At 32.0% G+C, this 14,693-nt stretch overlaps 2 protein-coding genes across 2 annotated transcripts; both read right to left on the bottom strand.

Moving 5' to 3' along the window:
- Positions 1-3,967: 3,967 nt before the first annotated feature.
- LOC133693655 (probable E3 ubiquitin-protein ligase HIP1) lies at positions 3,968-5,729 on the bottom strand. The gene is made up of 3 exons (XM_062114914.1): positions 5,388-5,729; positions 5,113-5,256; positions 3,968-4,676 (listed from the first exon to the last, which is right to left on the bottom strand). The coding sequence occupies exons 1-3, from the start codon at positions 5,502-5,504 to the stop codon at positions 4,545-4,547; spliced, it is 393 nt and encodes a 130-aa protein (XP_061970898.1). The 5' UTR covers positions 5,505-5,729; the 3' UTR covers positions 3,968-4,544.
- A 675-nt stretch (positions 5,730-6,404) lies between these two features.
- Positions 6,405-8,451, bottom strand: LOC133694412 (uncharacterized). The gene is made up of 2 exons (XM_062115911.1): positions 8,206-8,451; positions 6,405-8,027 (listed from the first exon to the last, which is right to left on the bottom strand). Exon 2 carries the CDS (start codon positions 7,974-7,976, stop codon positions 6,405-6,407), a length of 1,572 nt encoding a protein of 523 aa, XP_061971895.1. The 5' UTR covers positions 7,977-8,027; positions 8,206-8,451.
- Between the last annotated feature and the right edge of the window lie 6,242 nt (positions 8,452-14,693).

Genomic DNA, 14,693 nt, shown 5'->3' with positions numbered 1-14,693 from the left:
GATTGAACAAAACTGTTAACACTTTTGGCATCTTTTTGAATAACTAATACAATCTTTAGCTATGTCTAACCAATGAAAGCATAGTTTATAATAATCCAGCTCATCTTATTGCTAGATTTGTGACCTTTATAAAACCCTTCATAAATCTCAAATATGATAAAAAAAAAAAGTCGTTTAGTCTTAAACATCTAGGAGAAACTCGAATCATATGCCTTTTGTATAATACATCTTTAAGGAGTATATAATATCCACTTTTATTTTTAAAAGATCTTAAAAATTTCTTTGAAAGATCTAAAAAAATAATTTGATTTTAACCCTATAATCCATCGTTAATCAATAGCACTAATGTCATTAAGCCCTTTGTTTGTACTTGACAAAATTTTAGTAGTAATTTTATTGTTATTATCTTATGAATTTTCAGCCATAGAATCCACATTGCTTTGTTTATCATGACATTCCTATTAGATATTAGTTATGATTGATGATTAATGATTTTGATAGGGATAATGCCATGATTATTGAAGGTCATTTTGTATACTAATCCATATTGAGCCATGTCATTGTCTTTTATATGATTTTCTCTCATTGAAAAAAAAAAGATATGATCTTAATAAAATTTGTGGCAACAATATGGTATGAAGTTACAGTTGGGTGTTTACACTTATATTCACAAAATAAGTGGTTGATAATAAGTAATGAATCCCTAGTCAATATGAATAATTGTGCTTCTAACTCTATGAGCATTTCTAGATCTATAATTAAGGCCTCAAATTTAGTGTGATTTTTTATACAAGAAAAATCAAGCAAAAATGATAAGGTCACATTATGATCTAGTGAGGATAAAATGACCACCCCTTCACGAGCTTTGTTTTTATATTTAGATCCATCAAACCATTATTTTTATGGAATAAGTTTTGCCTGATAATGCTGGTATCCTATTCTAATTTATGGTTGATGTTTATGCATGGATGATCGACTAAGAAATCAACCAAAACTTGGTCTCCTTTTTGCTTTTACGACATATAATATAGAATAAATTTAAATAATACAAATATCAATTTTCCAATACGACCTTTTGAAAAAAAAATTGACAACATATATTTAATTAAATCTATTTTATAGATTACATAAATATTAATAAATAACATATACTAATGTAATTTTACATAAGCAAAATACAAAGACTGACATAATTTCTCAATTGACGTATATATTTCTTTAACCTTTGTGGGTACATGACTATGATAACACAACTTGTTTGTGTACTAAATCATTTTCTTATGACAACATATTGCTAATTGATCATTTAATGGCTTTCTAAGCCTTGGTGGGTCAATACTAGAGATTTGGTTAAACAAACTTTTATATCTTGAAAGGTAACTTGTTGCTTTTCAATCCATTGAAACTTATTAAAGCTCTTTCTTTTTAGTAAATTAATAACAAGTCTAATATTCCTTATCGTATATGAAAAAAACCTCCTTCTTCCCATTAAGGCTTTGTAATTCCTTCTTATTTCAAAGAGGTTATGCTTCCATGATTGTTCGTGCTTTATTCTTTTCCATCTTTATGCCTTATTGATGCACTAAGAATCCTATAAAATGACTTATTTGTACTCCAAAGACATATTTTAAAGGGTTTATTTTTAAGTTATGTATTCTTATTTGTTCAAACAAAACACAGAGGTCATCTAGGTGGGTGAACTTTGACTTCATCATAATATCATCAACTTCATATTATGATTGGTCATATACTGGAAGATTTTTTATTTCCTTTATTATTTTTCTGTAATATAACTCCAACTTTCCTAAAAACAACCATGCACACCTCAACACAAAAAAGGACTAATGCATGACTAAATAGAAATTGTTAACTGAAATTTCACCTCATTACTTGTGTTGTTAAAACATTTAATCAATGAAAATCAATAATGTTTCATATGAGCAAAACTTTCACCTCATTATTTGCATTGTTAAAATGCTTAATCAATGAAAATCAATGATGTTTCATACGAGCAACACTTTCGCCTCATTATTTGAGTTGTTAAAATGCTTAATCAATGTTTGACATTCATCGATTTTAAGCTTTCCATGCATGCATAATATATCTTCTCCTTGTATGCAACTGAATTTTGACTTAAATTGTTTGATTACCATAAAGAGGAGGATTCTGATTAAAAGGTGTTGAATTGATTTAGATATGATGTTTCATTGTATAATAAAAGTGAAATTATATTAGATATTTGTTGGTACTTTGTAATTCATTATACTTATTGTTGTATAATTTTGGAGATGGGTTCATTGTTTCAATAATTGCATAATTTTTTTATTTTTTGTGGTTGTGGATTTAAAGTGAGCAATTGTTAGATTGAATATGCTTAGTGTTGTTGTTATATGTTTTTGTTGGTAAGGGGAATGTAAAAAATAACAAAACAATTCCTTAATTGCCAATGGCAAGACGACTGACTTGTCATTTTTGTCAGGAAGTTGTTGAAGGTTTTGGATATTTTGACAGAATTGGTGATGGACTAGTCCATAAAAAAATTAAGGCTCTTATTTCTGACGGAATAGGCGACAAACTTGCCATTTTTTTTGGAAAGTTACAAAAGATTTTGGGAATTTTGATGGACTAGTCCATTAAAAATTAAGATTTTTTATTTTTGACGGATTCTATGATGTAATAAAAAATATTAAAAAAATTATATTGACATTGATGATGTATTAATTTATCGATGGAATTGCCGATGAAAATTCTGTTAGAGATGTTAAAATCAATCAAAACCTGACAGCTCATCCTCTCTTCTATTTCTTCTTCTTCTAAACAAATTGAAATCCATAATCCCTATTTTAGCCCCCCCCCCCTCTCTATCTTTCTTAGTTGCTCAACATTTAACAAGTATCTCTCTTACTTTCTTTTTGGTTTTTGATGTTTTGGATTCTTTTCAATTGATGGTTTTTTTTTTGTTTTTTTGCCTCTTTTAATTCCTCAATTTTGCTCATTTGAGTTGCTTGATTTCTTCTTCTTTGGGTCATCGAGGCTTCTTAAATTTTGATATTATTGTTAATGTGATTGTGGTTAAACCTTAGAATTTCAAAATTGTGAAATTATTATTGTCATTTGGTATTATTTTGATTGATTTTAGTTTGTTTATAGGTCATATATAGCTTGCGAAGTGACAGGGTTGATGAAAATTAAAATCTTATTACTTGGTATTGAGTATGTTGTTTAATAATATGATTATGGTTAAATTTTATGAATATAAAATTTGAGTGTGAGTTTGAAATATGAATGAAATGTGTCTCATATACCTCTATAACACCTGTAAATAAAATAGCAACCATTAGACTAATATTTTCTATAAAGAGAAATTAACTTGATTTAATTAGGGAATCCGGTAGACTCAGATTAAGTTTTTATTATCTTCTTTTCTATCATTTGTTTTCGTCTATTTATTTGTTGTTGCATTTTTATAATCGTATTGTTTAAATTATTAATTAAACTAATGATTGAGGTCTTAAAAAAGTTTTATTGGCTTTCTTTTCTTATGATGAAATTTTTTTTGCTCGGTCAGCGGTGGAGCGGGAGCCACAAATCTAATACATGCAAAGTTTCTTATTAAATTTTATAGCAAGATTAACTTCATTAGATTCGATTGCATGTTATGTAAACTAAATCATTGTGATATCTAGTTTAATTTATAGCTAACGGATTACAAAAAGATCATCATCTCATGAATGAAAAATATATAATAAGGCCTCATATAATGCATAGTTAACATTGAGACTTCAAGGAAGTTATATAGCTATTGGATTAATTAGACAAATTTAGAGAGGGGTTAATTCAACAAAGTTAAAGAACGTAATGGTTAATTGACCAAATTAAAAACACAAGACACAAGGTTATAAATAAATAAATTACACTAACACAATTAAATTCAGGAGTTTTGCCTAAATTATTTAATTTTAATAACTATTTAACGGATGATTTTTATTTTTTAACTAAAGAAAAGGTTCAAATTTGAGACCTTAAAAAACAGAGTATGTCAGAGCTACTTGAGCTGCTGAGCTACAAGATCAATGAGAAACAGTTTAAATTAATGTTTTCATTCCAGTATTTGAATCTGTGAACTTTAAAACTTTCAAAATGGAGCCATAGCGATGCTCAGTTCTTCATGGCTGAGTTCCATTTGTGTATCTATAACCTGATATGCCAAAAAAAGTCTCAAAATGCTGCTTCCAGCATCCATGAACAAGCAGCTAATCGAATTGGAAATGAGACGCTTGAAAATCGGATGCTATACTGCACCTTCTTGTATCAGGAGTGTGTGCCCTGTCAACTCAGGTCTGAGGACCAGGCCTGAGGAACATGTACGATAAACTCAAATAAAATACCACAAGAGTAAAGCATGAGTCACTGGGGCATCTCATGAGCCTGCTTGTTGCAGTAATTGATAACAGTTCTATAAGAAAAGGAAGAAGATGTCAGCGAATGAGTGAGAACAATCGTCCATGGGCAAGGACGATTGTCCACAGCCGAGACTGGCGATCTCAAACATCCACGGCTGGCTTTTTGCAGATGGGACAATTATTCTTCTGAACGAGCCACTTCTTAATGCAGTTGAAGTGAAAGTCATGCCCACATTTCAGCTTCCCCAGATCATCTTCATCAGCATATTCCTCCTGTAAAATGTTGGGCAAAGGAATAGAGCATACAGGATTTTACCCAAAAAATAACACAAAAAATGTAATGTACGTACCAGTAAATAGCGATGAGCAAATACCTCACCTCCAGAAAATCTAAGAGCGTGTTCACTCGTGAAAAACCTCCTAGACAGTACAAGACTACAGAAAATGTTTTGTTTTTCCCATCTAAGAAATTGAATTTCTATTTTAAGAAAATTTCCAACGAAAAACTATAAAAACAGTATTACATATTTTCCATTGAAGTTAACCTGTTTTGCATAAGCATACTCTGAGAGAATCACCAAAGCACAGTAAAATAACTCGGAGAAGTGAAACTATTGATACTTGCAAATTAATCATGACCACACTGGCATATGTTCTGTTCTACAGATTATTCATGGTGTAGGAGGTACAAGAATCAAGCAGCTCTCACCTGACAGATGCAGCATGGTTCATCTTCACTGCTAGATCCTCCTGCAACTGTTTGATACTTCCACCGCTTCAGATTTGCCACAATAGCATCCTCACTTAATCCAGTGGAAACATTCCCCATTCGCTCCTCCAGAGCCAGCAGTTGCTAAATCACAGAAGCATTATTAAAAAAAGTAGTGGTAAAAAATGAGTGGATGCGAAGTTATCTTAAACGAAGAAAATACTTCAAAAAAGAATCCATGAATGCCTTCATTTTTTATTTAAAAGAATTCTTACCTCATAGGACATATTGTCCACATCAAGACGCATATCTTCATGCTCATCAGGCTCGTCGTCATCAGAGTCACCGAAGAAAGCTGAACGGTCAATTAACATAACATCCTGGCATACCATCAATGGTCAAAAGCATGAGCGGATTCTCTACGGAATCAAAAATAAAAGGAAAAGGCTCAACTATTGTTCTTTCCATTTGAATCGAATTTAAGTAGAGCTACTTGATCTTTTCAACAAAAACTTTTCAGATATATCGTTATCAATCTTTTTGGATGTTCTTAGATAAAAACAAGAGCAAATTGGCATGTATGACATAAAGACAACCACAAGATTCAGCTAGAATCCGTAACCCATGCTGTAATGAACCCCTCCTGCGCACAAGTGTCAGAGCATTGCGAACCTGTTAAATCCGAAAACAAGGGAACTTAAGACCATCTGACCAAGCTTTCTATTATTATGTACATAATCTAACCTGTATAGCAGAATAGGTAGCAAGATAAATGGACTTCGTTTCAATTTCCTATAACCATACATCCCATTTTATCTTTGAAAACCTGCTAATGCTCAAACTAGACTATTGACTGTGCTCATTTCCATCCCAGTAGACTTGAATGTAAGTAGATATATTTTTATCATTTCTGTCAGAACTACACAAGTTTCAGTCCACGGAAGCACCCCTGTTCTTCATCAAGGCTCCATATAGAAAAGCTTGCACGTTTTAGGACACATTTCTAATACAGAATGGAACTAATCAGGAGGTCATAGCTAAAGCATATATGGATAAAATTCAAATTGGGCAGGGATGAATACCACCAACTAAAAGCTTTGAACTATCTTCTTGTTTTATATTTCCTAATAAGGCTAAAACAAATTGTACATGGTGATGGCCTAGAGAATTTAATTTCTTCTACCGTGATGCATAAATAATTAAAAACTAAAACAGATCATAACTATCTCGAGGTCTCAAAAACTAATGTACAGTCTTTTAGTCTCTTTAAAAGGCAGACATTGACACAAACCTCATGAATGAAAGCAGTATAGTTTAAGAAGGAAATAATCTTCTAAGCACACCTCAGTTGCCAGTCTGTTTCTCCTCTGAACAGAAATCAAAGCCCAGAGTGTCATTTCACGAGTGGCAGTTTCTGTGTTGGCAGTCATTGCCAAGCCTTGCCCAAGTGGCATCTGAGAAGGCCTTGTATTACCACTACCCTCTGATAATTCCCTCTCTTCTGCAGCAGGTGAAGCACTCAAATGAAATGGCCTGTAACAAACTGGTCCCCGAGGCTCAGTGCGATTGGCAAGGTCAGGCATTCTGCCAGGATAGTGTTCTAACATGTTGCGTTGGGGAAACAAAGTGGGAGCAGATGGTTGGTGTGAACTTGAGCCATTTTGGGGAATGGGAGATATATTTCCTGGAAAATCTCTCCCATTTGCAAAGTGAAGGTTTGCTGACATATTCGGCAAATTTGCCCTTTGAAATTCAGGAGGAAGCGTTCCATTCTTCGGATCATTCATCAAGTTCAGATCCTGATGCAAGGCATTGCCTCCATTCATAGAGGAAGTAGATGGCTCACCGGTTGTTGCCCTGGTGACATCATTCCACTGGAAGGTCAGTAGTGTCTGCGAAGAATTGGGAGTGCCCATAAAAGGCTGTATTGGAGAAGTTACACTAACCGTTCCCGCTTCTGCAGCTGTGTTTGAACTTGGAAGGTGATTGAATTGATAAAACACAGGTAGTTGGCCAGGTGATTGCACATGAGGATTCCTTGTGGTCCAAGCAGACAGGTTATCAGGCACAGAATCTGATTGACTTTCAGAACTTCTCAAACGGATATTTCGCTGGGAGTTCTCAGCTTGTCTAACCATACTTGAATTCTGGTGCATTTCAGAACTTGTTCCAGCTTCAGTTCCAAGTACACTTCCTGCAGCTCTTGAAGGTTGACAAGGGGCAGGAGGTGCTCCGACACCAACCACAAGTCTATCTCCAAGCTGTCCTGGATAACCAGAATTTGGGTGATTATTCACGGCGGATCTTCCAGGAGCATTTTCTTGATTAATAACAGCTGGCTGTTGAAAACTATCTCCTTGCTTCACTGATCTCGAGCTTTCACCCAGAGACAGTTGTCCAGCATCTTCAGGAGCTCTTCTTTTGCAGGATATACGCCTACCACCTGAGGCAGAATCTTCTCCACCCTCGTCTTCGTCCAACACATACCCGGCAATTCCAGAAGAGATCATATTTGTATTAGAATTAGATGAATCACTTGCAGGCGCATTTTTTTCAGTGTCCGATCCTCCTATTTCCTGACTGTCACCGATGTCATTGCCTTGATATGCAGCATTCAAGTCTATGCTGTGAGGGAGAGCACTGGAATTAGCCGCCAGTGCAGCTGACGGTCCATTGGCGAGCTGACTATCGCGCAGGCTCACATTAGCTGAAGAGGCAGTGTTCATCTGATCAGATTGCATTTCTTCCAACGAAAGATCATCCGAATCTACATTCTGATTGCACAGATGATTTATGGCATTGGGACCACAGCCGAAATAAAACTTTCCTGGGTAGGCATTAGACTCGCTACCTTGACCTGCCATTGCAGCCTCTTTCGAGAATAGACACAGCCAAAGCAGGACTCCCCTCCAAATCTGAGGGAAAGAAGAAGAAGAAGGAAGCTGTTATTAGGGTTAACCGTGCAGATAATGCAAAGACTTGAAACTCAGATATCAGTCCTATCTAGTAATACACAAAAACAACACCAGAAGAGAATGCATGTAGACAAAAATTGACTCATAAACGCTAATTGATTCATCAGTTTTCCATCACCTGTTTTACAAACTTTCAGGATCCTCCACGTGAGTTAACTCCGAACTATTAAACTAGACCGACTGATCAACATGACATGGAAGAAGACAAAACAGGTTCACATAAAAGGAGCAGGGGGAAACAGATTAACGCGAACACCCACAAAGGGGTTTCAAACCATGAAGAAAGAAGGGTAAGTCTCCATGACGAGGATAAGAAAAAAAATCTCAAAACAAGACTCTTCTATTACTCTTGGGCTAAAGCCAGACTTCTATACCACCGAAACCCTACTGTTTATTGCACATAGGATTGCATTAAATAACAAATCCTATCACATAAGGAATTCTGTTTTAAATATTTTTTCAGCTAATAATTAATTTCATACATAATATTCAACGAACTGCCCTAGTCATAAGTAGTCAGAAAGATGTCAAACTAGGGGGTTGTAACTTGGTTCAAGTAGTTTCGAATTTTGTTTTCATTAAATAATGTCTTGAGTTTGAGACATAGGAATAAAACACATCAACGTTAGCCGGGTCTAATGGGCTTTAAGATACGGGGTTTAGATTATAAAAAAAAATTCAAAAGTGTAATTTTAGTTTTTTTTAAAATGTTTTTTCTTCATAAATATATTAAAATAATATATTTTAAAAAATATTCTTGACATTATCATATCAAAACAATTTAAAAATAAAAAAAATTAAATTTTTATATATATATATATATATATATATATATATATATATAAAGAGGTTTCAAACACATTCCTAAATATTATGTGAATCGCAGCAACAACAGCTCATTTGAATTTCATCAAGAATGTGAAGTTTCCAACTCTAAATAATAAATAATGAATGAGTAATTCTAAACTTTAATTATTATTTTTTGTTTTTTGCGGCTGTGTATATTAATTAACTCTGTGATTGTTATAGTTTTTGTTATGACTTTCCCTCCTTAAATTATCAGCAAATCCAAGTTTGAATAATAATTAGATCTTCATTTATTATTTAAATTAAACCTTATTATGTATAACACAAAATAGAAAGCGAGGAAACAACCAAGATCTTATGATAGATCTTCTTGTATTATTCATTCTAGATCTTTGAAAACAAATAAATAGAAAAAACAAATTCGTAAATGACGAAGAAGTGCTGTTTTTGGAGGATGCCTATTTATTTTAGCAAGAAGGAATTAATCCCCTCACAAGAGAATGAGTTAATTAGTGATTCATGAACCAAAGAGAGAGATAAATAAAAGAACTAATACAACTAATTTATTAAACAAAATATTAGTAAATAAATAAATAATACAACTATATTAATTTTGTGGTAATACTCAAATTCGACGATAAATTAATTGTTTCGCATTCATTAAAGTTTATATATATGGCAAATTTAAATTTTAGCTATATATTCATGCATCCAAAAAACAGAATTCAAAGTAAATCTTAAACATGAGAGACATCAAAAGAAAAATCTAAACCAAAAATTGCAATATACTTGTTGTTCTAGGGAAATATAAGGAATAACAAAAGAGATAAATTTTAACAACTACAAACTTAAATTAAGTAACTCAAACAATAAACAAATATATAAAGTCATATTAATCGTGTTGTCTATACATGTTGTTGAATAATAGAGTTGCTTCTTGAAATTAAAAGGGTTTTGAATTTAATTATAAAATATATTTTTGTATTTTCTAAATTAAATCTTTTTTATTTTTACTTGAAAATTCAGAGAAGAATAAGATATTTTTAATATTAAATATGTATTTTATAGTTTAAGTCTATAGCTCAGTATTAAACAAAACTATTACAAAAACTACAAGAGATCCAAAAATAAAAATAATTTCAAAACAGTCATTGAAATTTCCTAAAATTTTTTGGATTTTTTAAGCATTTGTTTGGCTGAGTATTAAAATAAAAACAAACTAAAACTAAAAAAAAAGATATTAAAATATATTTAATGACACACCCTTAACCTAAAAACTAAGCTAGTTGGGCTGTAAGCACAACCCAACTTAGATGGAATGGGTTGATCAAAGACTTCTTCTTTTTTTTAGTGGGTTAAACTTGCTATATGAGCTGGGCGGACTTAACTTGTTCTATTGACTGGCTCAATGATGAAGTTATGTAAAGCTTGGACAACATGAATTAATTCATGTTTTGCATGCTTTTAACAAAACAAGAGGAGAAATTAAAATGAAGGAAGGAAGGAGAACTTAGCTGGCTAGGGAGGTGCGCTGTTGATTGGAGCTGTTGTATGTGGATGCTCACGGTGCTGGTTTGAAGAGGTGGTTGGCATTGGCTGAAAAACTACTGTGGGAGGAGAAGTGTTGACCTAAGGGTATTCATTGCTTTTAGTTACTAATCTTAAAAACGTCTTAAAGTTGTACTATGAATATAAAATTATCGTGAAGGTATACAATGCTTCAAGATTAGTTTTAAAGGTTTATTATTATGACTCAAATATTTTCAAGGACTAATTTAACTCTTACAACCAATTCCTTATATATATATATATATATATATATATATATATAGACACACACACACACCTTTTGATTACACCTAAAAAGCCTAAGAATATTGGCAAACGAGATATCTCAAACCAAATGCAAAAAAGTCAAAGGCTATTTTCTCAAATAAAATACATAAAGACAAAGTCAATGGGTACACCAAACTCTATACTAGACATACTTAAGACATGCCAAGGGTGTTTAGAATAATCAAGTAACTGAAAAAATTGAGAAAATAAATAAAAATACCTAAGAAAAAAACTGTAAAAATCCTATTAAAAAACCCAAAAAAATATTTTGGTCTAGTTTGGTTTTTGAAATCTAAAATCAATTGAACCGAACTGGTTCAACTAAGACTAAACCAAGTATAAAAAAAAAACATGTCTAAAAGAAAATTTTATCTTAGCTCTCAAACCTTAATTAATATCTCACAGTCACGCATGCCTTCCATGTAAACCCTCGATTTAATAAAAAAAAAAGGATTAGGTATGTTAAATTGGTTTACCAAGGTGTGGACTGTTAATCTCAGGTAGAATGTTACTGTGTTAGTAACAATATCAGAAATTAACTTAATGATAAAATGGGTTAATTAAATATTTAAAATGAAAAGAATAATAAATCATTGAAAAGAAATTTTTCAATGAATAAATATTCAAGTATGATATTTTAAAATGAAGTGAGATAAGGTTCTAATTAAATAAAAAATACATGAAATAGGCATAAGGGTATGTGGTTTTTGACCAAATATATTTATATAGCCTCTTAAAAAAGCTTATGGAGGACAACACCTTAGAGAGAAAAGAGAGAGGATTTTTTATTTCTCCATTAAATTCTTAAAGGGAAAACACCAAAAAAAATGTAGATTTAAAGGGTTAAAAGAGATCTTAGGTGGGTTCAAAGAGAAAAACTCAAGATTCAGAAGGTTTTTAAAAGTGTAAAGTGAGGGTTTTGAAAGGTAAAAAGGGGGAGTAAAGAGTGAAGGAAAAACTTGAGTTTTCTTTGCAATTTCCCCGTTGATTTATCATCATTGAGAGGAGAGATGAGGAACTTTATTTATGAATTGATTGAAATTTTGATGTGTTTATAAGCATATTTAGTTATGTCTACATTATGGAAAGTTGAGTTTGATGTGTTATGTTGTTTGGAATGATATTTCTAACTTAGAATTATGTTTTTGGACAAGAATAAGGTTTGGGTCAAGTGAAAATTATGGAGAATTAGAAAGAAAACATGTCTCCCCTTTTGATTGGTGAATTTCAGCCTAGAAGAATAGGGAAATAGATTTAATTATTTTAATTATTATGAAAATTGGATTGAATTGAGTTAGTATAGGTATAAAAATTAAAAGGAAAAGAAGTAAATAGTGTAAAAGCTTAAAGAAAAACTTGTGTATTCCTTGGTAGCATAGGTTTAGCATATGGAATCCTTACAAGAGGGATGAAATTGATTTCAATGTTATGTGGAATTATGTTGAAATTGTGTATGTGATGATGTAAATTGATTTATAAAAATAAAAGGAAGTTGAAGAAAAACTAAAAAGAAACACATGGTTTTTTAAAATGAGAGGGGGTATATTCGATCAAGTACTTCCATTGTGATGGCCAAAAGTTCCCATTTAATTATGAACATGTATTGTGATGTCTTAAATTAGTTAGAAATGTAAAATGAGTTCAGAAAGAGATACTTATTTCATGTATTATATAGAAATAATGAAGATTGTTATTTTGGAACCTAGATATGGTTCCTAGTTTTATAGAAACAATAGTAATGAAATTAGTCCTATGTTGATAAGAGGTATTCCGGCAACGATATCATAGATTGAAGGAGGTGCAAGATCATCACATATAACAAGTAGGTGTATAACACCTATTTTTAAATTAATTATTATACAAATAGAACTGTTAATTTTACTTCTTTATGATTTCTAAATTTGGTATTGAAAATATAAATGAATTGATGGATAAAGAAATAAATGAAAGAAGAATTGAGATTTGATTAGTCAACCACAATGTGGAGACTAATAATATCAGTTGGTTTGATATCGCTTTAACCTTAAAGGAAGAAATAAATGGATGAAAAACTTGATTTGCCATAGTGAAAATTGAGGCCAATGATGTGAATGGGTTCTATAATATCAACATTGTCCAGTGAAAAAAATATAATTATTGTAAAGAACTTGATTAATCCTTTCCAGTATAGATGACGAATGATACCAATGAGTTATATTAGTATCAATATTTACTTGAACTTTATTAGTCATTCCTAGTATGAAAGACTACTAATATCAATAGATCATATTGGTATCGGTATTTACTTGAACTTGATTAGTCGTTCTCGGTATGAAAGACTAATGATATCAATGAGGTTCATTGGTATTAGCATGAACATTAAGGGAATATATGGAAATGAACTTAATTAGCCAATCCTAAAAAATAAGAAAGGCTAATAATGTCAATGTGTATTAGTATTGGCAAGTACATGGAAATTTGATTAGTTATCCAATATAACGAAAGCTAATGATATCGAGTGGATTAGAATCAATATACCCTTGATTAACCATACTCAAGATGATGGTTAATGAAATCAAATTAGAATTGATATCAACATTGATTAGTTGACCCGAATTATGGGTAATTAATGGCATTATGATGTTAATGTTGGTAACTAGAATAAGAAAGATAATGATATGATAAGGAATATTGGAATAAATGCCTTACTTTTCAATTGGAAATGAAAATAAAAAGGGAATTTAGTTATGTTTTCTGTTGTAATAATTATGTATTAACTTTTTCATTAGTTTATGTTTTGGTTGTTGTACTTTTCATAGTTATCACACTCACGTCACAAGTAGATTTATCTTATTTTTGTTTTCACATGTATTAAATATAATATGTTCATTTTGGATTGTAATATATTTTGTTTTAGGCATGCAAATATTAATGCTTAACTTTTATATGTAGACATGAAATCATTTATCTCGTTATACTCATCTTTATTATGCATGTTATATTACATATAAATTATCTAACCTTCTATAGAAAATGTTATATAATTAATTGGATGTTATATTTGATAAATTGAAATTAGTGGTAATTGACTAACATGGATTATAATCCAAGATGATTGGATTAAGGAATTGAGAATATGTTTAGAAGTGAAATAGGTTTAAGTCGATAACTCAGGATATTCTATTATAAGAAAAATTTGACCTAGATTTTAGCCAAAACCGTGGTAGAACATATAAAAAGATATCCAATATTTTTAAAATTAAAAATGTGTTTATTCTAGGTATTAAAACTGTTACACTTGGTATCAAAGCACTCCTTAATATCTAGTAGACTGAAATATTGATATGAATTTAGAATGTGTTTCAAGATGGTCCACATCAAGCAAGGAAGAGGACTGATCCATTCCCGGTTTGAGAAAGGAAGCACAATATACTCTGTGACGATGATGATCAGGGGGTCCATTGACATATGGTGCCTCATATATAAAACATCATTTGCTACTTCATACCCTTTTCATTGGAAAGAGGGTGGGTGGCCGCGAAGGTTGGTGCATAATATCAAACATCATTTGCACGTGAAGGAAGGGAAGGGAAGGGATGGGGAAAGTAAAACACAGGAAGGCAAGTGAGATTTTTTAGACCGGAGAGAGGTCCGTGATAGATTAGAAGCTTGGAGCATAGCTCACACGCAACGTGATTCTCAATGGAAGCAAAAAGATGGTCTCTTTTTAGTCGCAGAAGAAGGTGTTAAATTAGCAAGGTAGCGGTGGACAGAGAACTGCAGCGGACGAGGCAAATGAGAAAAAAGATGAGCGTAGGCATGGTGGATGGATAGTCGTCTGATTCTGGCCTTACTGAAGTTAATTTCATATGTATGTTGTCTAACTTCTGTCATTGGATTTATCAACCAAAACTGCCGTCGATGCTGTAAATCGAACCGTTGATGTTTATACATATTTGGTTTGCTGTTACCTAGAGAATTGGA

This window comes from Populus nigra, chromosome 5, assembly GCF_951802175.1.
Source record: "Populus nigra chromosome 5, ddPopNigr1.1, whole genome shotgun sequence".
NCBI lineage: Eukaryota > Viridiplantae > Streptophyta > Magnoliopsida > Malpighiales > Salicaceae > Populus > Populus nigra.
The sequence above is the reverse complement of the archived record's forward strand: the minus strand, read 5'-3'. Positions and strand labels throughout refer to the sequence as shown.